The 19262-nt window shown below is 39.9% G+C and overlaps 1 protein-coding gene across 1 annotated transcript in view; it reads left to right on the forward strand.

Annotated features, from left to right (window-relative positions):
- The window catches only part of LOC143432259 (uncharacterized), a 132325-nt gene that overhangs the window by 61456 nt on the left and 51607 nt on the right, over positions 1 to 19262 (forward strand). The window contains exon 2 of the mRNA XM_076909035.1: positions 10274 to 10590. Coding sequence (XP_076765150.1) covers positions 10274 to 10590 — 317 coding nt within the window. The remainder of the gene's footprint in view (positions 1 to 10273; positions 10591 to 19262) is intronic.

Genomic DNA, 19262 nt, shown 5'->3' on the forward strand with positions numbered 1-19262 from the left:
CGCCTAACCCGTACCTCCATACTACATATGATAGTTTCGTGATATTTCCTTAATCAACCGTAGGTGAAATTTTACGGCAGACTTTCGTCTATACATAATCGTTGGTATATGATATTCGTTACATTTCCCCTACTTCATTTATTTTGCATAAACGATCAGTAATGTGATCGACTTCATCCGTAAAAAGCTACATGTTTAATAATGAAAAGTAGCAATCCGTGCTCATAATTTCACTGAAAATATCGTTTTGGAGAAGTCTATCTTTACACCAATATTCCTTTAAAGGGAACTTTTTATTTCACGTCATTAATAAAGCAATACAATTCGTTCAATTCTGTGCCTTCTGAAACCTTCAAGTGATATCTCTTAACTTGTCGACATCAGTAGTTGTTTGTTTTTTCCACAATGAATTGAATAATTGAATCTTTAGAAAAAAGCGGCTGGAAGTAATCTAAAATTCTTAATGAACGTTTTAAATTGTTTATTACTAGTCCCAAATGTTGTGGCGTAAAATTATGAATTTTTGGGCTAAACTTCCTAAAAGTCCATTTGATGCCAGGAGTATTAATTCCTCTGTATCCTCAAATTCTGAGGTGCTAAGTATATATGCGCTCGATTGTTTTTCCTCCTTTTGCGAAATGCTAAATAATATTCACTCTCTTAATCAGAATCACTTCTTGACTCAATTATTTCCTTTATCCACTGTTCTCCTTTCAAACGTTTCACACTCACCCTGAAAAGAATTAAATTCAAATTGTAAGTAAAACATTACAAAAATTTATGATATAAGCAAACATACCAATTTGTTTTCCGTAAGTTATCTATATATTACAGAATGTATATGATTAAGCCACGATGTTAACTGTTACTAACCATATAATGAAATAATTAGAGCAGCCGGCAATTTTACACAGAAAATAGTAAAGTAATGCGTCACCTACGGGAATCTCAGAGAGGCGGGCCCACTGCCTATTCTCATGCATTCATAATCTGCTGACCTTGCTGAAAAGAAAACAATAAAAGCAGTTAACTGCGAAGTTTTGCAGCGCTGCTCTGCCATGCTCTGGCGCTCCGACAACGCCAGGGTGAGCGGTTCTCAAGAGAATGAGAGGGAATGACGGATTACTTTAATTACTACGATGACGTTTACCTACTCCAGGTACTTCTTCAGCCAGAATACTTCCTGGCTGAAGTCGGTAAGCGCGGAGAATACCTCTGGTGACGACATTAAGTACGACACTACCGCTGGCCGTCTCTACTTACTCGCCGGGATGAGACAATCGGCAACGGCGTACGTCAAAAGACGATCCATGAAGTTGTCATGCCTCGGCAATACCTGCTTGGTGTAATGATTCGGCTTCATGCAGCCGGCGGCCAACCTTGTGGGAATTTGTTCACGAGGTTTGCCATATTATTATATTATTTTATCGCCTGAGCCTTTTTGCATTCGACACCCCTAACCAGTCCGCTTTTATTACCATTCCGCCATATCCAGCGGTAAGTACCAGTTACCAGATTCAACTCTATCCCAGTGTCCACGTACATCTCGCCAGCCTCCTTCACTTCCCAAATAGCGACCCGACCTTGTGGCTTAATCTATAGTTTAATCTATAATTGGTTCTAACACGCATACCTGCGTTTAAGTAGACTTAAACTTGACATTTGTATTTCTTATACGGATTGTCGGCGATCTTCCGGTAAAGTTGGCCTTGCGTTTTCTGTTGGGACGGGCAGGTGCGCACCTTCTCTGCGACCTATGACTGGTCTTTCGATCAGGCCACTTTTAAGGATGATTGCCTTAGTCTTTGTGGCCGAACTATACCGTTGGAGTATTTGATCAGCAACTTGCCGAGCTCGACTTTACCACCAAACCGTGTCGATGCTCGGAGGCATCGGCCATGCGGCGCAGCTTCACGACGCAGCGTCCTTCGTCCACCTCCCGGGTGTGAACCCAAACTGTCAATCGGAAACCTTCGTAGTAGCCAACGACGTCTGGTAGAGACGCTTCTTAAGAAGCTTCTCGAGAAGTTTGTCTATAACTGAGAGGGGGCAGATCGGGCACTCGCAACTTCTGCTTCCGTGAAAGGAGCGGCGGCGGTATCTTCTTCTTCCCGGTCAGCTGGAATGTGTGCGCTCAAGAACAAGCTGGCAGGTTCACGACAATCGTATGTCGTTTCACTATCACACTGGAGAGTACTGAGGACTCTCTCGACTCGGAGTTTGTTCGCCTGGAATTTGTATACAACACTCCAAGGCTCCAAGTTTCCGTTCGACATTACAAATCGCTGTTAGTTTACGAGTATCGCCCACTTCACCTTCCTACTATATTCTTGCAAAGATAAGCTGTATTTAAGTAGTTTTTTCTGGCGAGCTGTTTCATCTCTTCTCCCCTGAAAGGCACGGCATAAGCGATACGCGGACTTCTTTAATTTTGAAGCGACTGCGCTGCTTCGGTTTGCTGTAAAGATGGAGGAAGAAAAAAGGAAGGAAAAGAGAGGGGAAGAACGTTTCGTCCTGGGCCTGCTAGTGGACTCATCAGTAAGGCTACCTAGCAGGCGCTGCCTTAGACGCTGGGATATTAGGGACAGTTCAGAACTTCTATATATTGGAAAGAATGGGTCATCGGGTACTTTCAGGAAAGTGTAAACGGTTCTGTCCCTCTAGTGGCGAGTGCGGCCACAATTTTATTAATTTGCGAGTCTACCACGGGCCAGATTTTCCAAATATTCTTCTACCTAGCATCCATGCGGCACGGATATCAGAAATGACTTATGTGAAAATCTTCCAATCGGCTCGACGAGTGTCCGACGTAAAAGACGAATCCCCTCTATCCTCTGTACTCTGTGGCCCCCAGAGTGACGACGGAGCGTTAGCATGTAACGAAACTAAGAGTCTTCTTCCTCTCAGGGAACGAAACACCACCTCAAGGTGCCTGAGATGCTCCTCGATATCATCTCTGTACTAAAAGTAATACGAGGCGAGATATGTCGAGAAGTCGGGCGCCAGCATTTCTGCACAAACAGTGCACAGTGCTTATTTGCGAAACAAAAATCACACATGGCTAGCATCGCTCGGATATGTGGATATTGTGAGTCCAGCGTCCTAGCGTGTGGTTTCTGCAATGGCACTTCAGGCAACAAGAGACGCTTTAGTACAACAAGATGACGCATCTCACTTGTCATCAGTTGATGCAATTATGATGCAATACACGAAGCTAATATTTGAGTTTTCACCTATATTAAACTGAGATGAATGCCTAAATCGAGCATTTCTGAGCACTAGTCGCGCTCTGCTGTATCTAGGTTTTCTCCTATACCATTATATACCAGTAATTGTTGTTAATTGGCGTTAACACATTCTGAAGGAATATGCATGTCGATGTTGTGTATGCGACGGTTCTACCACGTATTCTATTGCGAGTGACGTGGCTTGCGTTGCTCTTGCGGCTGCTTGTATCGTTTTATCGTTTATATGTGACTTGTGCTAGGTATGTATCGTGCGTTTCTACATTTTATTTTCATCTGATGTACAGATTCGTTCCCACTTTCTAATTCCATGGCGCGCATGACCTGATTCGCAAAATCATCAAAATATTTGCAGTATTACTCTGTAACTAATTCATTTAATTCGCATGGTCAATTTTTAGGTATGTTCTTTATTGAGTCTGGTAGGATTTTACGGTCGTTTGTGTAGTGTTTACAGTCGTAAATTATGTGTTATGTCGAATCGAGAGTTCCACATGAGCATAAATCCGTGAGCAATGTGCATCTTTCCTCTTACTTTTTTCTAATTTTTCCGTGCCCTATCAGAGACCTTGAGATACGTAGAAGTTTGGTTTGATCCAGGTGTAGGTGAGGCGTGTTTCGATGTTCTGGACGTATTCATGTTTTTTTTTTCTTTATCTGTCCGTGGCCTACTACGTCTGCCATGTGTCTATAGAGGTTTTTCTTAGCTGTGTTTCACGATTTCTTATAAATATTTTCTTGCGTCTATCTACTAAATATCTTCTATTGTTGCTAGTGCTAGATGCTTCTTGTATTGATTGAAAGGCTTATTTTTTCTTGTATTTCGAGTTCTATTGAGGGAGTTGCCACTAATACTAAAAATGCTTCGGTTGAGATAGTTTTTTACATGTCTTAATTACCCGTAAAAGTATGTTTCTTCTTCCCAGCCCATCGGGGCATACGTCATGATCGTTAAGAATACAACCTTGTATATTGACATCATGTTCTTGTTGTTATATATACCCCAGTGCGCCTTCGCGACGTGCGCGAGTTTGTTGAAAATTATCTTACATTTGCTTGCCCTCTGCTTTATGTGAGGTGTGACGTTCAGTCTGAAAGTTCCGAAATTTACTCCTGGGTATTTTGTCTGTTGTGTCATTCTAATTGAGCTCTGGTTTATTTTAACAACGGGAGGTCTTTTTGTATCTAAAAACCCTTTTAGTAAAATCATTTTCGTCTTATTTTGGGAGAGTCTGAGCTTTTGGTTATTGCACTATTTAGTGAAGGTTTCTGTGAGCTTGTTTGCTTTATTTTGTATTGCTTTTCGTGTATTACCACCGATCACGAGTATTATGTCGTCGGCGTAGGCCATGGGTTCTAGTCCAAGAGATTTTATTACCAGATGGTAGAATTAAGAATGGAGCCTTGCGGGCATACTTTCGCTGCGCTTCTCTTCACAGTATTGTTTGTACTGGTTATTTCTACAGAGCATTGGGAGAGGTAACTTTTGATTAGCTGGTATAAGTTCATCGGGAAGTTGAGTTTTTTCAAATTTCAAAGTATACTTGTTCACCATACATTGTCGAATGCTTCTTTTTTGTCGAAGAGGAGTGCTATTGACTTGCCTTTCGCGATATGTGTGATTTCACGCATATGACCTAGCATCAAGTATTCATTTAAAAATTGACTATATCGTTCTCGAAGCAAGTGGTTGGTTTCGAATTTTCGTTCTAACATATAAAATCTTTTGAGTGCCATTCTGTACGATTCTCCTAAGTTTGATTTTTTGTTGTTGAATGGAAATTTGACTATATATATCGGCCAGATGAAGTGTGTTGAACGGTTTCTAGAAAATGCTTCTCGCACGCCTGTTCTGTATTAGACCAATGGTGTTTAAGAGGACCTTCCTCCATCTCCAAAAATTTCGCGATATCATTATTTTAAATTCGATACATGACAATGTGTTTTTTGGTAATCCTCGTATTTATACTCGCCTACATCTCCTGATATTACCCACCTAAACTTGGTTCTTTGTTATATCGCAGTATTGTTCGGTAATCTAATGCGACCTACTCCTGTCAATTTATAAAATAAATATTCTCCTAACAGTAGATCTATTTCTGCCGGTTTGTAAATCGACTAATTTGATATGTCCTGGGATTGGAACTCCCTTTGGGTCGAATTGATGTGAGGGTAAATTTCCTGTTATCGTGGGAATTGCTAAGAAGTTAGCTTGACAGGTAAAATCTCCGGTAGTTGGTTTAAGCCGATACTTGGTATTTAATACTACTGGTTTGTTCTCCTAAACCTTAGGCAGCTCGTAAGTTGAGATGTTGTTGAGGTAGGTTTAATTTTTTAGCTAATCTGTCAGTTATGAAGTTTGACTGTGATCCGGAATCAAATAAGATACGACAGTCGTGCTCCCTATTATCTTTACTTAAAATTTTAACACGTGCCGTTGATAATAATATTTCAGCACTGCTCCTGGACGTTAAAACAACCGGTGAGGGACTAGTGCTGGAATTTGCAGTTGTCGGTTGATGATTTCCTTGAATTTTATCCGAATCGTTAACTGTATGGAAATGTAATAGTGTGTGATGCTGCCTGTTACATTGTCGACAATTAATTGCTGAACATACAGAATATAATGTCCTTGATAGCATACCACGCATCGAGGTATAGATTGAGTCGTTACTAAATTATGCGACTGACTACGGGGTTTCGAATGCCCTGATCTATCTGCAATTGTGCCTTTATTCTTTACTTCCAAGTGGTCTGCCGAAAACAAATTGCCCGATACAGCATCACGCGAGAATTTATGCAAGAAGGCTAGTAACTCCTCATATGTCGGAATTTAATCCTCATCAATAGACTGTTCCTATTCCGTGCACGTAGTCTTACCTAATTTCGACGTAATAATGTAGATTCAAAGCATTGATGTGCATTTCGGCCCTTTCGACAAATACGCGAAGGGAAGTCAAAGAATTTTTTGCTATATCCGGCAATTCAAAAAGAGCTCGTATGTGACATTGAACTATTTTCCTCGGTTGATTATACCGTTTCTGGTTTAAATTCCATGCTACGAAATAATTTTCTTCCGTCGCGTTCAACGAATTAGTAATGCCTGCCGTATTTCCGATCAAATATGATTTTAAGAGGTGGAATTTATATGTAATGAGTATAGCATCATTCTCGTATGCTAGAGATTTAAATATATCAAAGAAATTGTACCATTCCACAAAGTCACCGTTAAAGGGACGAATATGAATTTTAGGCAAAATTGTGTTCGCGGTTGTTATTGAAGGGTTAGCGCTAATCATAGGGTTAGGTACCCTAGCAATTGACTCTGCTTCGTATAAATGTTTACTTATAAAATCCGCGCAATTGTAATATAGGTTTTCAATTTCTGTCTGCGCTAAATCATGGTCTACACTATCATTCTGTTCGTCCATTTGTGACTGTATCTCGACGAAGGAGTTGTAGTGTCCTTCTAATTTTTGTTTTCTTACTTCTAAGACATATTTTTCTAATGACTCGGACTGTTTTATGTAATTGAATATCCGCGTAGTTTGTACCTTTACTAGACTGCGTGTCTTAATCAACAACCTAACATCGACAGACATTGTAGCCGTTTAGGAGGATAATTATTCGAATGTAAGGAAGATGAGTCAAAAGCTTACTCGTCGCTGAACAGAAATTACGGCTGTCGTCTGATGTGGCTTGTAGTTGATTTCCCAGTTGCTGGATGTTACGCTCATTCTATACGGTTACGCAGCCGTTCTTTCCTGGTCCACAGCAGTGATGATGTCTGCATTTCTCAGAAGATCCAGATTCGGGCACCGTTGATGTTAAATGATTCACTCAAAGAGTTGAGTGAGGAGTCGAAGAAAGTTCGTTGCTCCGTTGGTGGGTTCAGGTTTCACAACCTGGGGTTCCAGTCGGTTCCGGAACAGAAGAGAAGTTGATGAGTCCAGCTCAGTCGGTTGCTGATTGAGATATCAACTGGCTGATGTCCACAGTTGCGTCGGTGGTTGCAGGCCTTCAAGCCTGATGTTCCGTACGTTCTAGTGGTGGTTGTTTCCGCTTCCGTAGAATGCAGATTTAAGAGAAAATCTTGAATCCGGCTCGAAGGATCAATGTTGCGTCTTTAATTTCTCCTGGCATGAATGCTCGGGTGGAATATCTCGGACGATCTTTGCTGGTAGAATTTTAATGGTTGATGAGTGCCAAGAAAAGGTAGAGTTTTCAATAAATCCAACTCTATAATGTATTTGATATGTTTAGTCGCCTTAGTTGGTCTTGGTATAATTTGACACTGGTTTATTTTCTAAATTATACACTTATATACGGTTTCGGAGTTCAGCAGTGAGCCAATCCGCGAGCTGTTTTGATTCCGAGATGGTGGTGGTCGTTACCGTTCGGTAGGTATAGGGTCACGAAACACAACCGTTAGGGTAACCGACTATATATGGTATGGTATCTCTCAAAACATGTTGGTACTGCCAGTGGTAAAAGTGTAAATGCAACTTTACACTTTTTACATTCCCACGTTGTCTCACTGCGTTGTTCATGCTCTGTGCAAACTACACATCTTCGTTTTGGGTGTTGGTTTGACGGCGTTGGATGTATATGCTTGGGAAAATGACTCCAATGTTGAGCCTGTAATTTTTTTGATAAATCTCTATTTGACAATCGTCCTTTACGGTTCGTAGTTCGGTAATGGTGTATTTTTCAATAATAATTCGGCTATTTCAGCCCTATATTCTGCGTATCCCTGTCTTTTTTCAATATTTATTTTGTTATGCAAAATGTAAGAGTTAAATAAAGCCAATAAAGCGGTCAAATTACCGCTTTTCAAATTAACGTTCATAATAAGACAGTTTCATTGAATAAGGCAGATTTTAGCATGGACAATAAAATAGAAAATATTTGTCATGCAATAATTAGAGGACATTTATTTATTTAGATTTTAGGCATACTCATTTATAAAAAAAAAGACTAAAAATTAAAAGATTATATTTTATTTCAGTTATTCAAATTGTCACGTCTTGCCGCTCGGAACTAACGCCTCCGGTTACTCGCAACGTTGTCCGCTAAACTAATTTTCGACAAGTTATTCATTACTTGGTATTTCCCGATCGTATGGAAGTATTCAAGCGTGTATATTAACGATTGACTTATATCGTTCGGCACCGTCCGTTCGCTTGCTCTTACAAGTCGTCCGTGTTTCTAACAGAGTTCGTCTCAATTTCTTTGTTGTCTATTGACTGATATGTCGACTCGCTAGTTTTTTAGAGCTCGTCAGGAGGAAGAGAAAAAACAAAAAAGTATTATGAATAGCAGTAAGATCAGACCGAACATGAAATAGACTAACGCTAACTATTGAATTCTTTTGTTTATCGCTCACGTTGCCGCTCGCTAAGGGAGCAAGGCCGTAGTCAATGATCTTGGTGGTCTATCGTAGTGATTCTCAAATTGGTGGGGTGGGGTGAGCTGTGTATTTCGATATTGGTCGGCGGATCTCGGCAATGCTTCTTCCCGGGGCGACTGGTGTTTTCTCTAGAGACTAGGAGGGAATTTGGCTATCATCCCACGCCCTATGGAATAGACGGGGCTGCTACGCTACGCTATGCTAGGATCGGCACGGTCCCCCCCGGGATCTTGGAGTGGAGAGTGATCTCATAGTCAAATCTCCTTCTGCTACCTTGACACCCAGCCTTCGCAGGGGGTCTTCTCTGGCTACCTTTGGATTATCGGTGCGGGCCTCTTCAGGAATGTCTTTTAGTGCCTTTTCACTCATACTGGAACGGAGACTCTACGGGGGCTTCTACTTATACAATTTTATAAGATAACCTTCGGATTACATACTATACATATTTTTTCCTCCGTGCGCGGGTGGTAATCGCTGAGCCGGTGTGGTAGGGATTTTGTGACGTAGGTTCGCATTCTGGAAATTTCCCAAAGGTCAAGATTTCGTTACGATGCTCTGTTTGAAGTCCCATTGCGTATACATATTGAATCGATCCTTAAGAAATACCCCGTTTATAATACGCTATAGTTATTGAATAAGTCAAAATTAAAATTTTTTAAATGCATCATGTAAAAAATCGCGGTAGTTGACGAGATTGCTTAAAACGTCTTAATCTGAAAAATAATCATACAGCCTCGAACGTATAATAAACTTTTCTTGTTGTTCCGTCCGTCGGAACACAAATTAATCCATGACAGTTATAATATTTAAGCAGCTTCTCATAATTAAATTCACTAGGCACACCCCCAGATGTGTATTTAGATATAAGGTGTACGGGGAAAAATAACACACCCAGTTTCTGCTCTCAATTTTAATAACAAAGTTAACGATAACAATAACAATGACGATAGTGGTGATGCTTATTAACGGGAGCGGTGTTACGGCTATGATTCTTCCGCTGTGCTACTAGAGTGTTCTGAACAAGCTAAAGTTTCTAAACGAATTGTAAGTTCTAGACAAACTCAAAGCTTTGAACGAACTGACGCGAAGGCGAAAATGTCGCCCCTTAAAAATGCGTATAGAAAAGATTTGAAAAACCAAGGACGGAAAGGATGGATGCGCGGACAAGAAAAGTAAACGTTTCCAGAAAAATGCAAGGATCGAAAATTGGTTATAAATAAACCAATGTTGAAGATATGTTGTACACGACTGGGCAACGCTCAATCGCGAAGAAACTATGGGGAAAACAATTGCTTGGTTCCGAGGATGGATACTAATCAGGCGGATGTCGGGATTAGGATAGCGCGCGGGCCTGGTCGCCAAGTGTTGACCCACGGCGACCAGGCCTGCGCTGGGCCGTGGAAACGCATTGTAATTCGGACCGAAAATGTACGATTTCTAAAAATCGTGAAATCGTAGCCGCTACAATACTTTTGTTTAACTAATACTATTTATACCACAAATGTCATTATAGAACAACCGTCATATTTAACGGTAGGAACAACTATGTGACTGCGTAATTTTGAAATATTTTATATTTATAACCAGATTTAATTTATTTAGTTTTTTTATTTTTCAGGAATCGCGGAATAATGTGCGATCTTTCACTTCAACGGAGGCACAAACGGAATTACCACTACAAAGTGGTCCAGAAGCACTGGAAGAACTTGACGGTATTCGTGATGCTCGTAGACGAGAGAGGCGAATGCGGAGACATCGTCGACCTTTAAGAACATGCTCTATGCCACCATCTTATCCTGGGACATCAGCAGCATGTCAGGCTTCCTCTACTGCTGCCACAGGATTTCTACATCCTCCACCGCCTCATTTAAGTCTTAGGGGTCTTAGCCTCGGTCTACCGTTTCCGGTGCCCACCAGTGTTTCTGCTTTTGGCCGGTAAATATACATATATATAGATATACGGAGAAATAAAAAATAGTACGTAGAAATAAAAAATATATTTATTTGCGGCAAGAGACGAATTTAACTGAGTACGAAGAATCATCATATTGTGAACGCGTTTGTTACGCGTTTGAACAGTTATATTTAGTGGTAACAGTCTTGAATTACATATTGTTACTGCAAAAAAAGAATAATAGATCTTCAAAATTAATAAGGTTACAGATAACTAATTATAAATAACATTAAAAATAACTGCAGAAGAATAACATAATTCATATGTGAACAATTCTAAGTCAAGAATGATTGATAATATTGAAAGGCGGTAAACATAGTGGCATCTGAGCGTTGCTAAGATAAAAGTGGAAGATCTACCCGATCGGTCATCCAGCGACTTATCTTTGAAGCGGAGAGATCTCCCCATTCGGTTGGCTAAGTGATAATAGCGCTTGAATAAGCGCTTAAACTGTTTATGGCGTACACATATCGCTTATTGTCTCTATTTTAAAGATATTCTTTGTTGGTCGACACTTAACTATTTCCTATACAATCTCCTGTTATTTTCAATACGAGAATCGTAATAATAGTTACTCAAGTTCGATTGTATTAACTATAGGCATTAATAGCATAATGTTCACAAATCCGACACTGATGTAAGTAATGAGCATAAAAATGCATTGATATATTAAAGTATAAAAGTATTAGAAAATTTTCTTACAAATAGTTAATAGAAATGTACAAGTTACGGAGAATATTAATGAATGGCTTATCCAAGAATATGATTGAAGCGAAGTGCTTCGGTTTGCTGTAGAATGGATAGGTCATCAGGTAAGTGGTGCTATCCCCCTAATGGCGAGTGTCGGAAGGCTGCCACATCACCCCCTTGTTAATGATGAACGATATCTGGCTGTGCTTCTTCGTTCTTCGAGATGTTCCCTCAGGTGCGACGATGGTGTGTAGAACCTCGAATGATTTCTGGGTCGTGTAGTAACCACGGTGCCATATGAGCTGCTCTTCGAACGTGGCAGAGGCGTAGTGTTCAAGCCAAGGCGAAGTAAGTCTCAAGCCAACCGGCGAGCGCGCTGTAAGAAAACCTGGGCTGAGCAGTCGTATACTCCTCGGCTGTCCTAGGATGGTCCGTGTATAAACGACGAAGTGCGTCGCGCTTTGCGGTAATGCCGTGAGGTCCCAGTGATCCTCGCATGCAGGTCCGGACTTCTGCGAGATCGTCGTGGGCTCGGCGTTGAGGCATGGCCACCCTAGGAGAGGGGTTACGATTTCGGCGTGCTGCGCCGGTACCCAAAAGTCCATCGATAAATGTTTCATCCTTCCAGATGTTCACGAGGCTGTCGTCGTAGGTCAAATGTTCGATGAACAGCTTCCTTGTCCTCATGTATTGTAGGCTGCATGTTCAGATTATATCGGGGTCACCAGTTGAAGTGACGATGTTTCAGTTTGCTGTAGAGATGGAAGAGAAAAGAAGGAAGGAAAAGAGAGGGGAAGAACATTTCGTCCTGGGCCTGATAGTAGACTCATCAGTAAGGCTACCTAGCAGGTCCTGCCTTAGACGCTGGGATATTAGGGACAGGTCAGAATTGATATATATCGGAATGCATAGGTCATCGGGTACTTTCAGGAAACTGTAGGTGGCGCTGTCCCTCTAGTGGCGAGTGTCGGAAGGCCGCCACAACGCTTTTTCGTATTACAGGGAATATTTCTATAAAATAATAATGCGCTTTGAAAACCACCTAATTCCATAACTGAAATAAATATGTTTCATATGATTCACTGTTTGATAGCATCATATAAAAGTAATTTTAATAAAATAATGCTAATTATGTGTACTATATTAGATATGACTATAATATAATTTACAAAACTGCACTATTATTTTCCACTTATAAAAATAAGCCCACTGATCACAGCTTTTTAAAAAGTACTGAAAACAATTCAAAACAATACTTGACACACACTTATCTCGCTTTTCTATTTGTTTTCCACTAAGCCTCGTAATTAATTTCCTGAGTACAGCGACTTACGCCACTTTCAAAATAAACATCTTTGTTATACCGTTAATTAGCAAAACTTCTCTCAACATTTAATTGCAAATTTTTTTTTAAATGAAGAGATACCGTTAAATTGTGATCAATGTTATCATTAACTTGATTTTTTTGACAAATCTGACTTAATACTTGTGGAATTGATTCGTTTCAATCTAGATTTGCCTTCTACAGTTCTCCTGTAAATAATTTGGCATACATTGTTATGGAACCTAGTAAACTTAAAGGGTCAAAAAGCTGAGCAATTTTTGAGAACAAATTTTTTTTTTAATAATTTTTTGCTCGGCAAATATCAATTCCACTGTATTCGGGGAATCTTTTTTGTTTCATTCTTATCTAAACATACGAGCTGAGATGTGCTGGAATTCTTCAGTTCCTTCAAAAGAATGTTCGCTCAGATAGAATGTTATTATAAGATAATAAAAACAAAATCTTTTATTTGTATGATATTAGTCCTAATTAATATCTGCTTTATCCTGCGACGGGAAACCGCGGGCTGTTCTTTGTCCTGGGAGCGCGGGGAGGGACTAATCAGGTGAATACGGAAACGATTTATAGGTACTTCAATGCTGATCGAGTTCGCACTGCGATACAACAAAAAACTGGGAATGAAAACTACGATTTACTCGACTAATTACAGTATTTCGCGTGTTCATGAACGCAAAATAGCCGATTTAACGGGAGGACTTCGAAGCTGCGAGGTAAATCGGATTATAATGGTAATTACGAAATAAACGCGACGAGCGGCTTTCGATTCACCACACGCTTACCACGCCGGAGGGCGATCGGGGTACTTCGCATAAACTGATTACGCAATCCGGTTGTCGACACACTCGGTCACTGCTATCGTTTATAATTATATTGCAAAAAAGGTACAAAAAACGCAATAAGGGCAGAAAAAGGACACGCTTTAGTGGATCAGAACTCACTCGTCCGCTGTTACAGATCCTGGTTCGTTCTTCTCAATATCATTGTTCTTTCTCTTCTACTTTCGTGATCCTTCCCGGGGCTCCTTGATGGGGTGGGCTGTGCGTTTCGGCATTGTTTAAGGCATCGATCGGTGGATCTCGGCAATTGTTTCTTTCCGGAGGCGACTGATGGCACTCGGATTTTCTTACATTGACATTGACTTTAACTCGTTGTTACTCGACTTTTATCCACCGTCAAGTCTTTTCCTGCTGCCTTGACGCACACCCTCCGTAGCAACGCGTCTTCCTCCTTCCTCGTTGAGACGTCAGTCTTCTGGAGCCTTCTCATGCATTCTCAGGTAAGGAGATGGGACGAGAAAGGGGGACTCTACAACGATTCTTAGAGTTGCAATTGCATAACTTAACCTACCGCGAGTATTGTGAACTCCTTCCGTGCATGGATGGTGATCATCGAGCCAGACTGGAAAGGGCCTTGTGACATCTCCCACGTCACAGTGTCTAATACGACAGATGTTTTTTTAACTATCTTAAAATGAATTTAGGTGTCACAACGAAGGGTCTATTGGGTGTGTATTATATTCGTTAGAACAAGCGGATTTGTCTATTGGAAATTCACGAAAGTTGGCGAGGGAAGCGGACATCGAAACTGATTAGCTAATTAATCTTCGGTCACCAGCAGGTACCGAGTGTATCCTCGAGTGACGCACACGTGAATTCCGCGGGTATGGAATTGTTGTAAATATTCCTTCTGCCATTTGTTCCAGAAGTTCTGCTTCATTTTTTTTAGTGTTTTACCATAGTGGCAATCTATTAATCGGGACGTCGAGAAAATCTTGCTCCAGTAAATTTGCTAATGAATCACCTAAGAGGAAGTGGGCTGGTGTCAAGGGTAGAAGATCATTACGGTCAGAGAAGAGTGGGCGTCAGAGTTAAGAACGGCTTCAATTTCAGCTCTCAATGTATAAAATTGTTCGTATGTAAACATTACGTCACCTACTGTCTTGTAGTAATGGTTTTTCAAAGATTTAACCGTGTCTTCCCAGAGACCGCCACTCAAAATGCCGCTTAATGTTTTCTCTTGTAAGAAAATGGTCCGTACTGTTCTTGCATTCTTTGGATGGTATTAATATCTGAATTTGTGCGACTTCATTTTGCATGCCTAGAAAATTGGTGGCATTATCCGAATATACATGTCTTGGTTTCCCCCTCCGTGCAATAAAGTGTTTCAATACTCTTAAACATAAGTCTGAAGTTAAATCGGTGATTAGTTCTAATGTATTGCCTTTGTTGTAAAACAAAGGAAGACTGCTACATAAGCCTTCAGTTTTTCCTGATTCCGAAATTTTTTCTCCTTTATGAGGAAAGAACCGCAGTAATCTATTCCTACAATCTCAAATGATCGAGTAGGTGTTACTCTACTTTCCGGTAAATCACCCATTATACAAGGTGAAGCAGTAACTATTAGCACCTCAAATGTCTTCGAAACTATAAGTTTCATAGAAATTATTGGTAATGCAAAATTGTACAGTACAAAGAAGGCCATCCGTTGGCGGAAATAGTTTTTTCGTAAGTGGGGGTATGCCGGACATTCGAAGGTCACCTTCATTTTTTTTTAGATAGATCGGTATGTTTTTTCTTAAAACGAATTCAACGAGCTATAACATAATGTCATTGAAGGTCATAGAAAGTAAAAAAAGGCGATAATAGTTACTTGTTTGCACATGTATTTTAAACAGTAGAGGAATGCATAATGTTTACCGTTTTTTACTTCAGTGTGAATAAACACTGCGCGCTTCGGGCACAAAAGAATGTGCGAAGGATACTCGAAAGGGTACACTGATTGATAATTTACATCTTTTTCGCAAATGCCAATAGTATCCACCTCTTTGCACGGTGGAGGTGTAACGGACGAGCTTCCGAAAAAACTTCTATCGAGAAGTAAGTCTAAAAACGGATGCAATCCGACACGATGTATTCGTTTGAAGTGCAATTCGGTATGCTTCTTATTTATGGCGAATGCCATCAAAATTCTGTAAGGGCGAAAAAATTGTATGCTGAACGATATCCAAATCGGCCTCAGCCTTCGCGACAAACGTTTAAAAATGTGTGTGACAAACTTAGGCAAACCGGTAGCTTAAGTATTCGTAAAAGTAAACGCCAAAAACGAGTAATTAACGAAGAAATGGAAATCAATGTGCTCGCAAGTGTATCTAGAAATCCTGACATTAATTCGCGACGAATTGAACGCGAATCTGGCATTAGTAAGAGGAGTATAATTCGCATTTTGCGTCGTCATAAATTTCATCCGTACCATGTTAGTCTTCACCAAGAATTGTATGGGAACGACTTCATGAATCGCGTTGAGTTTTGTCAATGGGCACTACGTCAGATTCAAAACAATGAGTATTTTCTGAATACCGTTTTATTTAGTGACGAAGCAACATTCACAAATCACGGGCATGTTAATTTACATAACATGCATTTATGGGCAGCGGGAAATTTACATTGGCTGCGACAAGTTGAACATCAAAAACAATGATCTGTGAATGTATGGTGTGGCATCATAGTCAATAAGTCGTGACACTATACGCGTGCAAGTCAATCAACCGTAAAAAGAATGCAATGTGCTGGTGCATTGCAAGCGGTGGTCATCATTTTGAGCACCTACTATAAACGTATGCTTCATTTTCGTCAACGGATGAGCCCCTTTGTACTGTGCAATTTTGTATCAGCAAAAATTTCTGTGAAGCTTACAGTTTCGGAGATATATTATTTGAGGTGCTAATAGTTACTGACCCACCCTGTATAGTACACGGTATCTCGGGTTGGAACTTGCAGCAACATGTGCAGTTGCGTATTAGCTGTTTGTTTGCGCTTTTCCGGCTATAGGCCAGTAATTTTGCCTAACCGCATACAAGGTACTTCATGTGAAAATATTTTAAGTGTCTTTTCTGTATGATTAATTCGGTGACACGGTGTTTATGTGGCAATGTAATAGGGTGCTATTGAGCATATTTGAGGGGAACGTGCCTCAACCTACTCCACATACGAAGAATATGGCTATCGTCTATGAATGCGTTTCAATTTTTTAATTTACTTCTTTTACTAATTGGCTGATATTTCTCTTGATTATTCAAATCTCCTGCGAAACTATGTAATCGTATTAATCTAGTAATGTGAGTGTGTGCTTTTTGAATTTTATCTATTGTTAATTTTCCAGTGTGCTTGTTATTTTTGTTTCTTATATTGTTAATAAAACGCAAAACGTACGCCATCGTTCTATTGAGGCGCACGATTGACGTATAATGCTGCAATAACTCTACGTTTCGATAAGTCGGAGCCAGTGAGGTTCTAATTACTACGGCAGGGAAATTATTTTTTAGGGAGACCACTTTCAATTTTGCACATAAGAGATGTACTGTATGTTTCTTATGGCTAGTAGACCGAATGTAGATGCATGTGCCATACGCAACTCTCGTTGGCATTACATTTACATTAAAAAAGCCATGCAGTTGTAACCATATCACTTGACTTGAATATCGCTCGTTTTTTATTTCTAACCACAAACCATGTATAGCTTGGGGTGCGTATTGATACCAGTCAATCTCTCGCTCTATGTAAATCCACATCTGCTGTATAAGAATTTTTGTCCTTACAATTACGGATGCGATTAAACCGAGAGGGTCAAATAATTGCGAAATCTGCGAAAAAATTGCTCGCTTAGTAGGATATGGATTCCAAAAAATACCTGGTGTTTTCTTTGTCTCCAATGGATCTAGATAAAATGTATTTCGCTGGTGCTGCCCATGCAGATCAGCAACTAATTTAGCGTCATTAAACGCCCATTGGCGTAAGTGCAAAATGGCTAGAATTTGCAAATTAGATTAAGTCGTGTCTAACTTGTAACGCGGTATGAAACCTGGCTGTGGGAAATCTATCTGCTTCATCCTGAGCTACGTAATCGTGTTTAATTCGTATGTTTCTATCGATTTGATCATTGAGTCTCGTAATAAATTTTTTTGAAACCTTCTGTCATCGTTATGCAATCTAATTTGCCGAAACATCTTTTCTACATCTGCAGTGAGAGCATAAGTATGTGAACGGAATTTGAGAATGATCGAAAATAACGCATCCTGGATCATGGGTCCAATTAGCAAAGTATCGTTGAGCAATGTATCTGACTTGCTTTTGCTGAAGCATCAAAAAGCTACCCTAAGCTTTGTGGTTAAACTGGAAGTCATTACGACCGATGCGGCGTGAAAATACCAAAAATTTTGGTATTTCCTCATCTTCCAAACTCCGTTCATATGCTCGACGTGTATTATCCCTGCCTAATTTGTTTGAAACAACATGAACTAATACTCTATTCCAGTGTTCGGCGTAATTAAGAGATGTCGCATCGTGACAATGGTCGCCCTCTTAATTGGTACCAAGTTTATGGTAGGGACGCAATTAACTAGCTATTTTTTAGCATTTCCAAATATTACTTCCCTTTTTTAATTACTTTAATTTTCCTAGGTACCAGGATTAGGGCCTTAAAGGTTGTTTTGGAACTTGTAATGATTCACACCTTTGATGCCTTAACTCAATAGCTAATGACTAATTAATATGTCGATCAGCCGCATAGCTCAAGCGTTACCCTAACAGTTCCTTTCGGGATCTTATCCCTACTGCCGGGTAGCTATCACCTCCACACCAAGGAGAAGGTAGTAAGCTGATTGGTTCGTCGTTGAACCATTTTGTAGTATATAAGCCTGTAAAAATTGTACAATAGCAGTATTAAATTAAGTCTGTAATCAAACACGACGAAACTATTCCAATATTAATTTACCCAATCTATCATCCCAATCTAAATAATCAATCCATACAAAAAATCATCCTTGGCACTCTAACCAAGCATTTATTATTTTCCGTGGTTTGTTGTAACGTTTTTGCAATAACTCCCTAGCTCAAAAATAATTGCTCTCATTTGCATTTAATGAAGCGATTATTGCTGTCACTTCCCCTCGGAGTGCATTTTTCAATAAATGAAATTTGTATACACCGATCATCTCTTTATTATCATGTACCAATGATTTGAATGTGTCGTGAAAGCTATGCCACCCAATTAAATCTCCATCGAATAGTTTTATTTAAATTTTTCGATGTAATGAACTACATACGAAGTTTGTTTATTTGTAGTGCTTGGTGATTGCAGTAATATGATAGTGAAGAAGCTAGTCTTTTCGACTCGCATAATGTTCTTAAGTGCTCGTTCAATTGTTCCACAGCTAAATAGTATTGTTCCTCAAATTGTTCTCATTCTCTCTCTACAGTGTGATCTGATTCCTCGTCCCTTAATTAAATAGCTACTTCAATTTCCGAAAAGGAACTGTATAATTGTTCTAACTTGCTTTGTTGAGTCTCTACAGAAGATACGGTCAATTCCGGTATTTTTAAATGGTTAAGGAGACGAGAGAGATTTCAATGATTTTACGTCTATAGATTCAAACGCCATTTTAATTGATAACCGAACGTATGCTCAAAGAGAAGGAAAGGTTCATAACTCTTATCCTTATGAAGACTTGCTGCGGTCTGCTGAATGCTGCTATCAATGTTGTCACTCTCTTGAGTGCGAGTGTCTTCGAGATTTCCTTGGTTAAGGAATGAATGAAGCACCTTGACGATCGTCCTACGCTAA

This window comes from Xylocopa sonorina, unplaced genomic scaffold (genome assembly GCF_050948175.1).
Source record: "Xylocopa sonorina isolate GNS202 unplaced genomic scaffold, iyXylSono1_principal scaffold0076, whole genome shotgun sequence".
Classification (NCBI taxonomy): domain Eukaryota; kingdom Metazoa; phylum Arthropoda; class Insecta; order Hymenoptera; family Apidae; genus Xylocopa; species Xylocopa sonorina.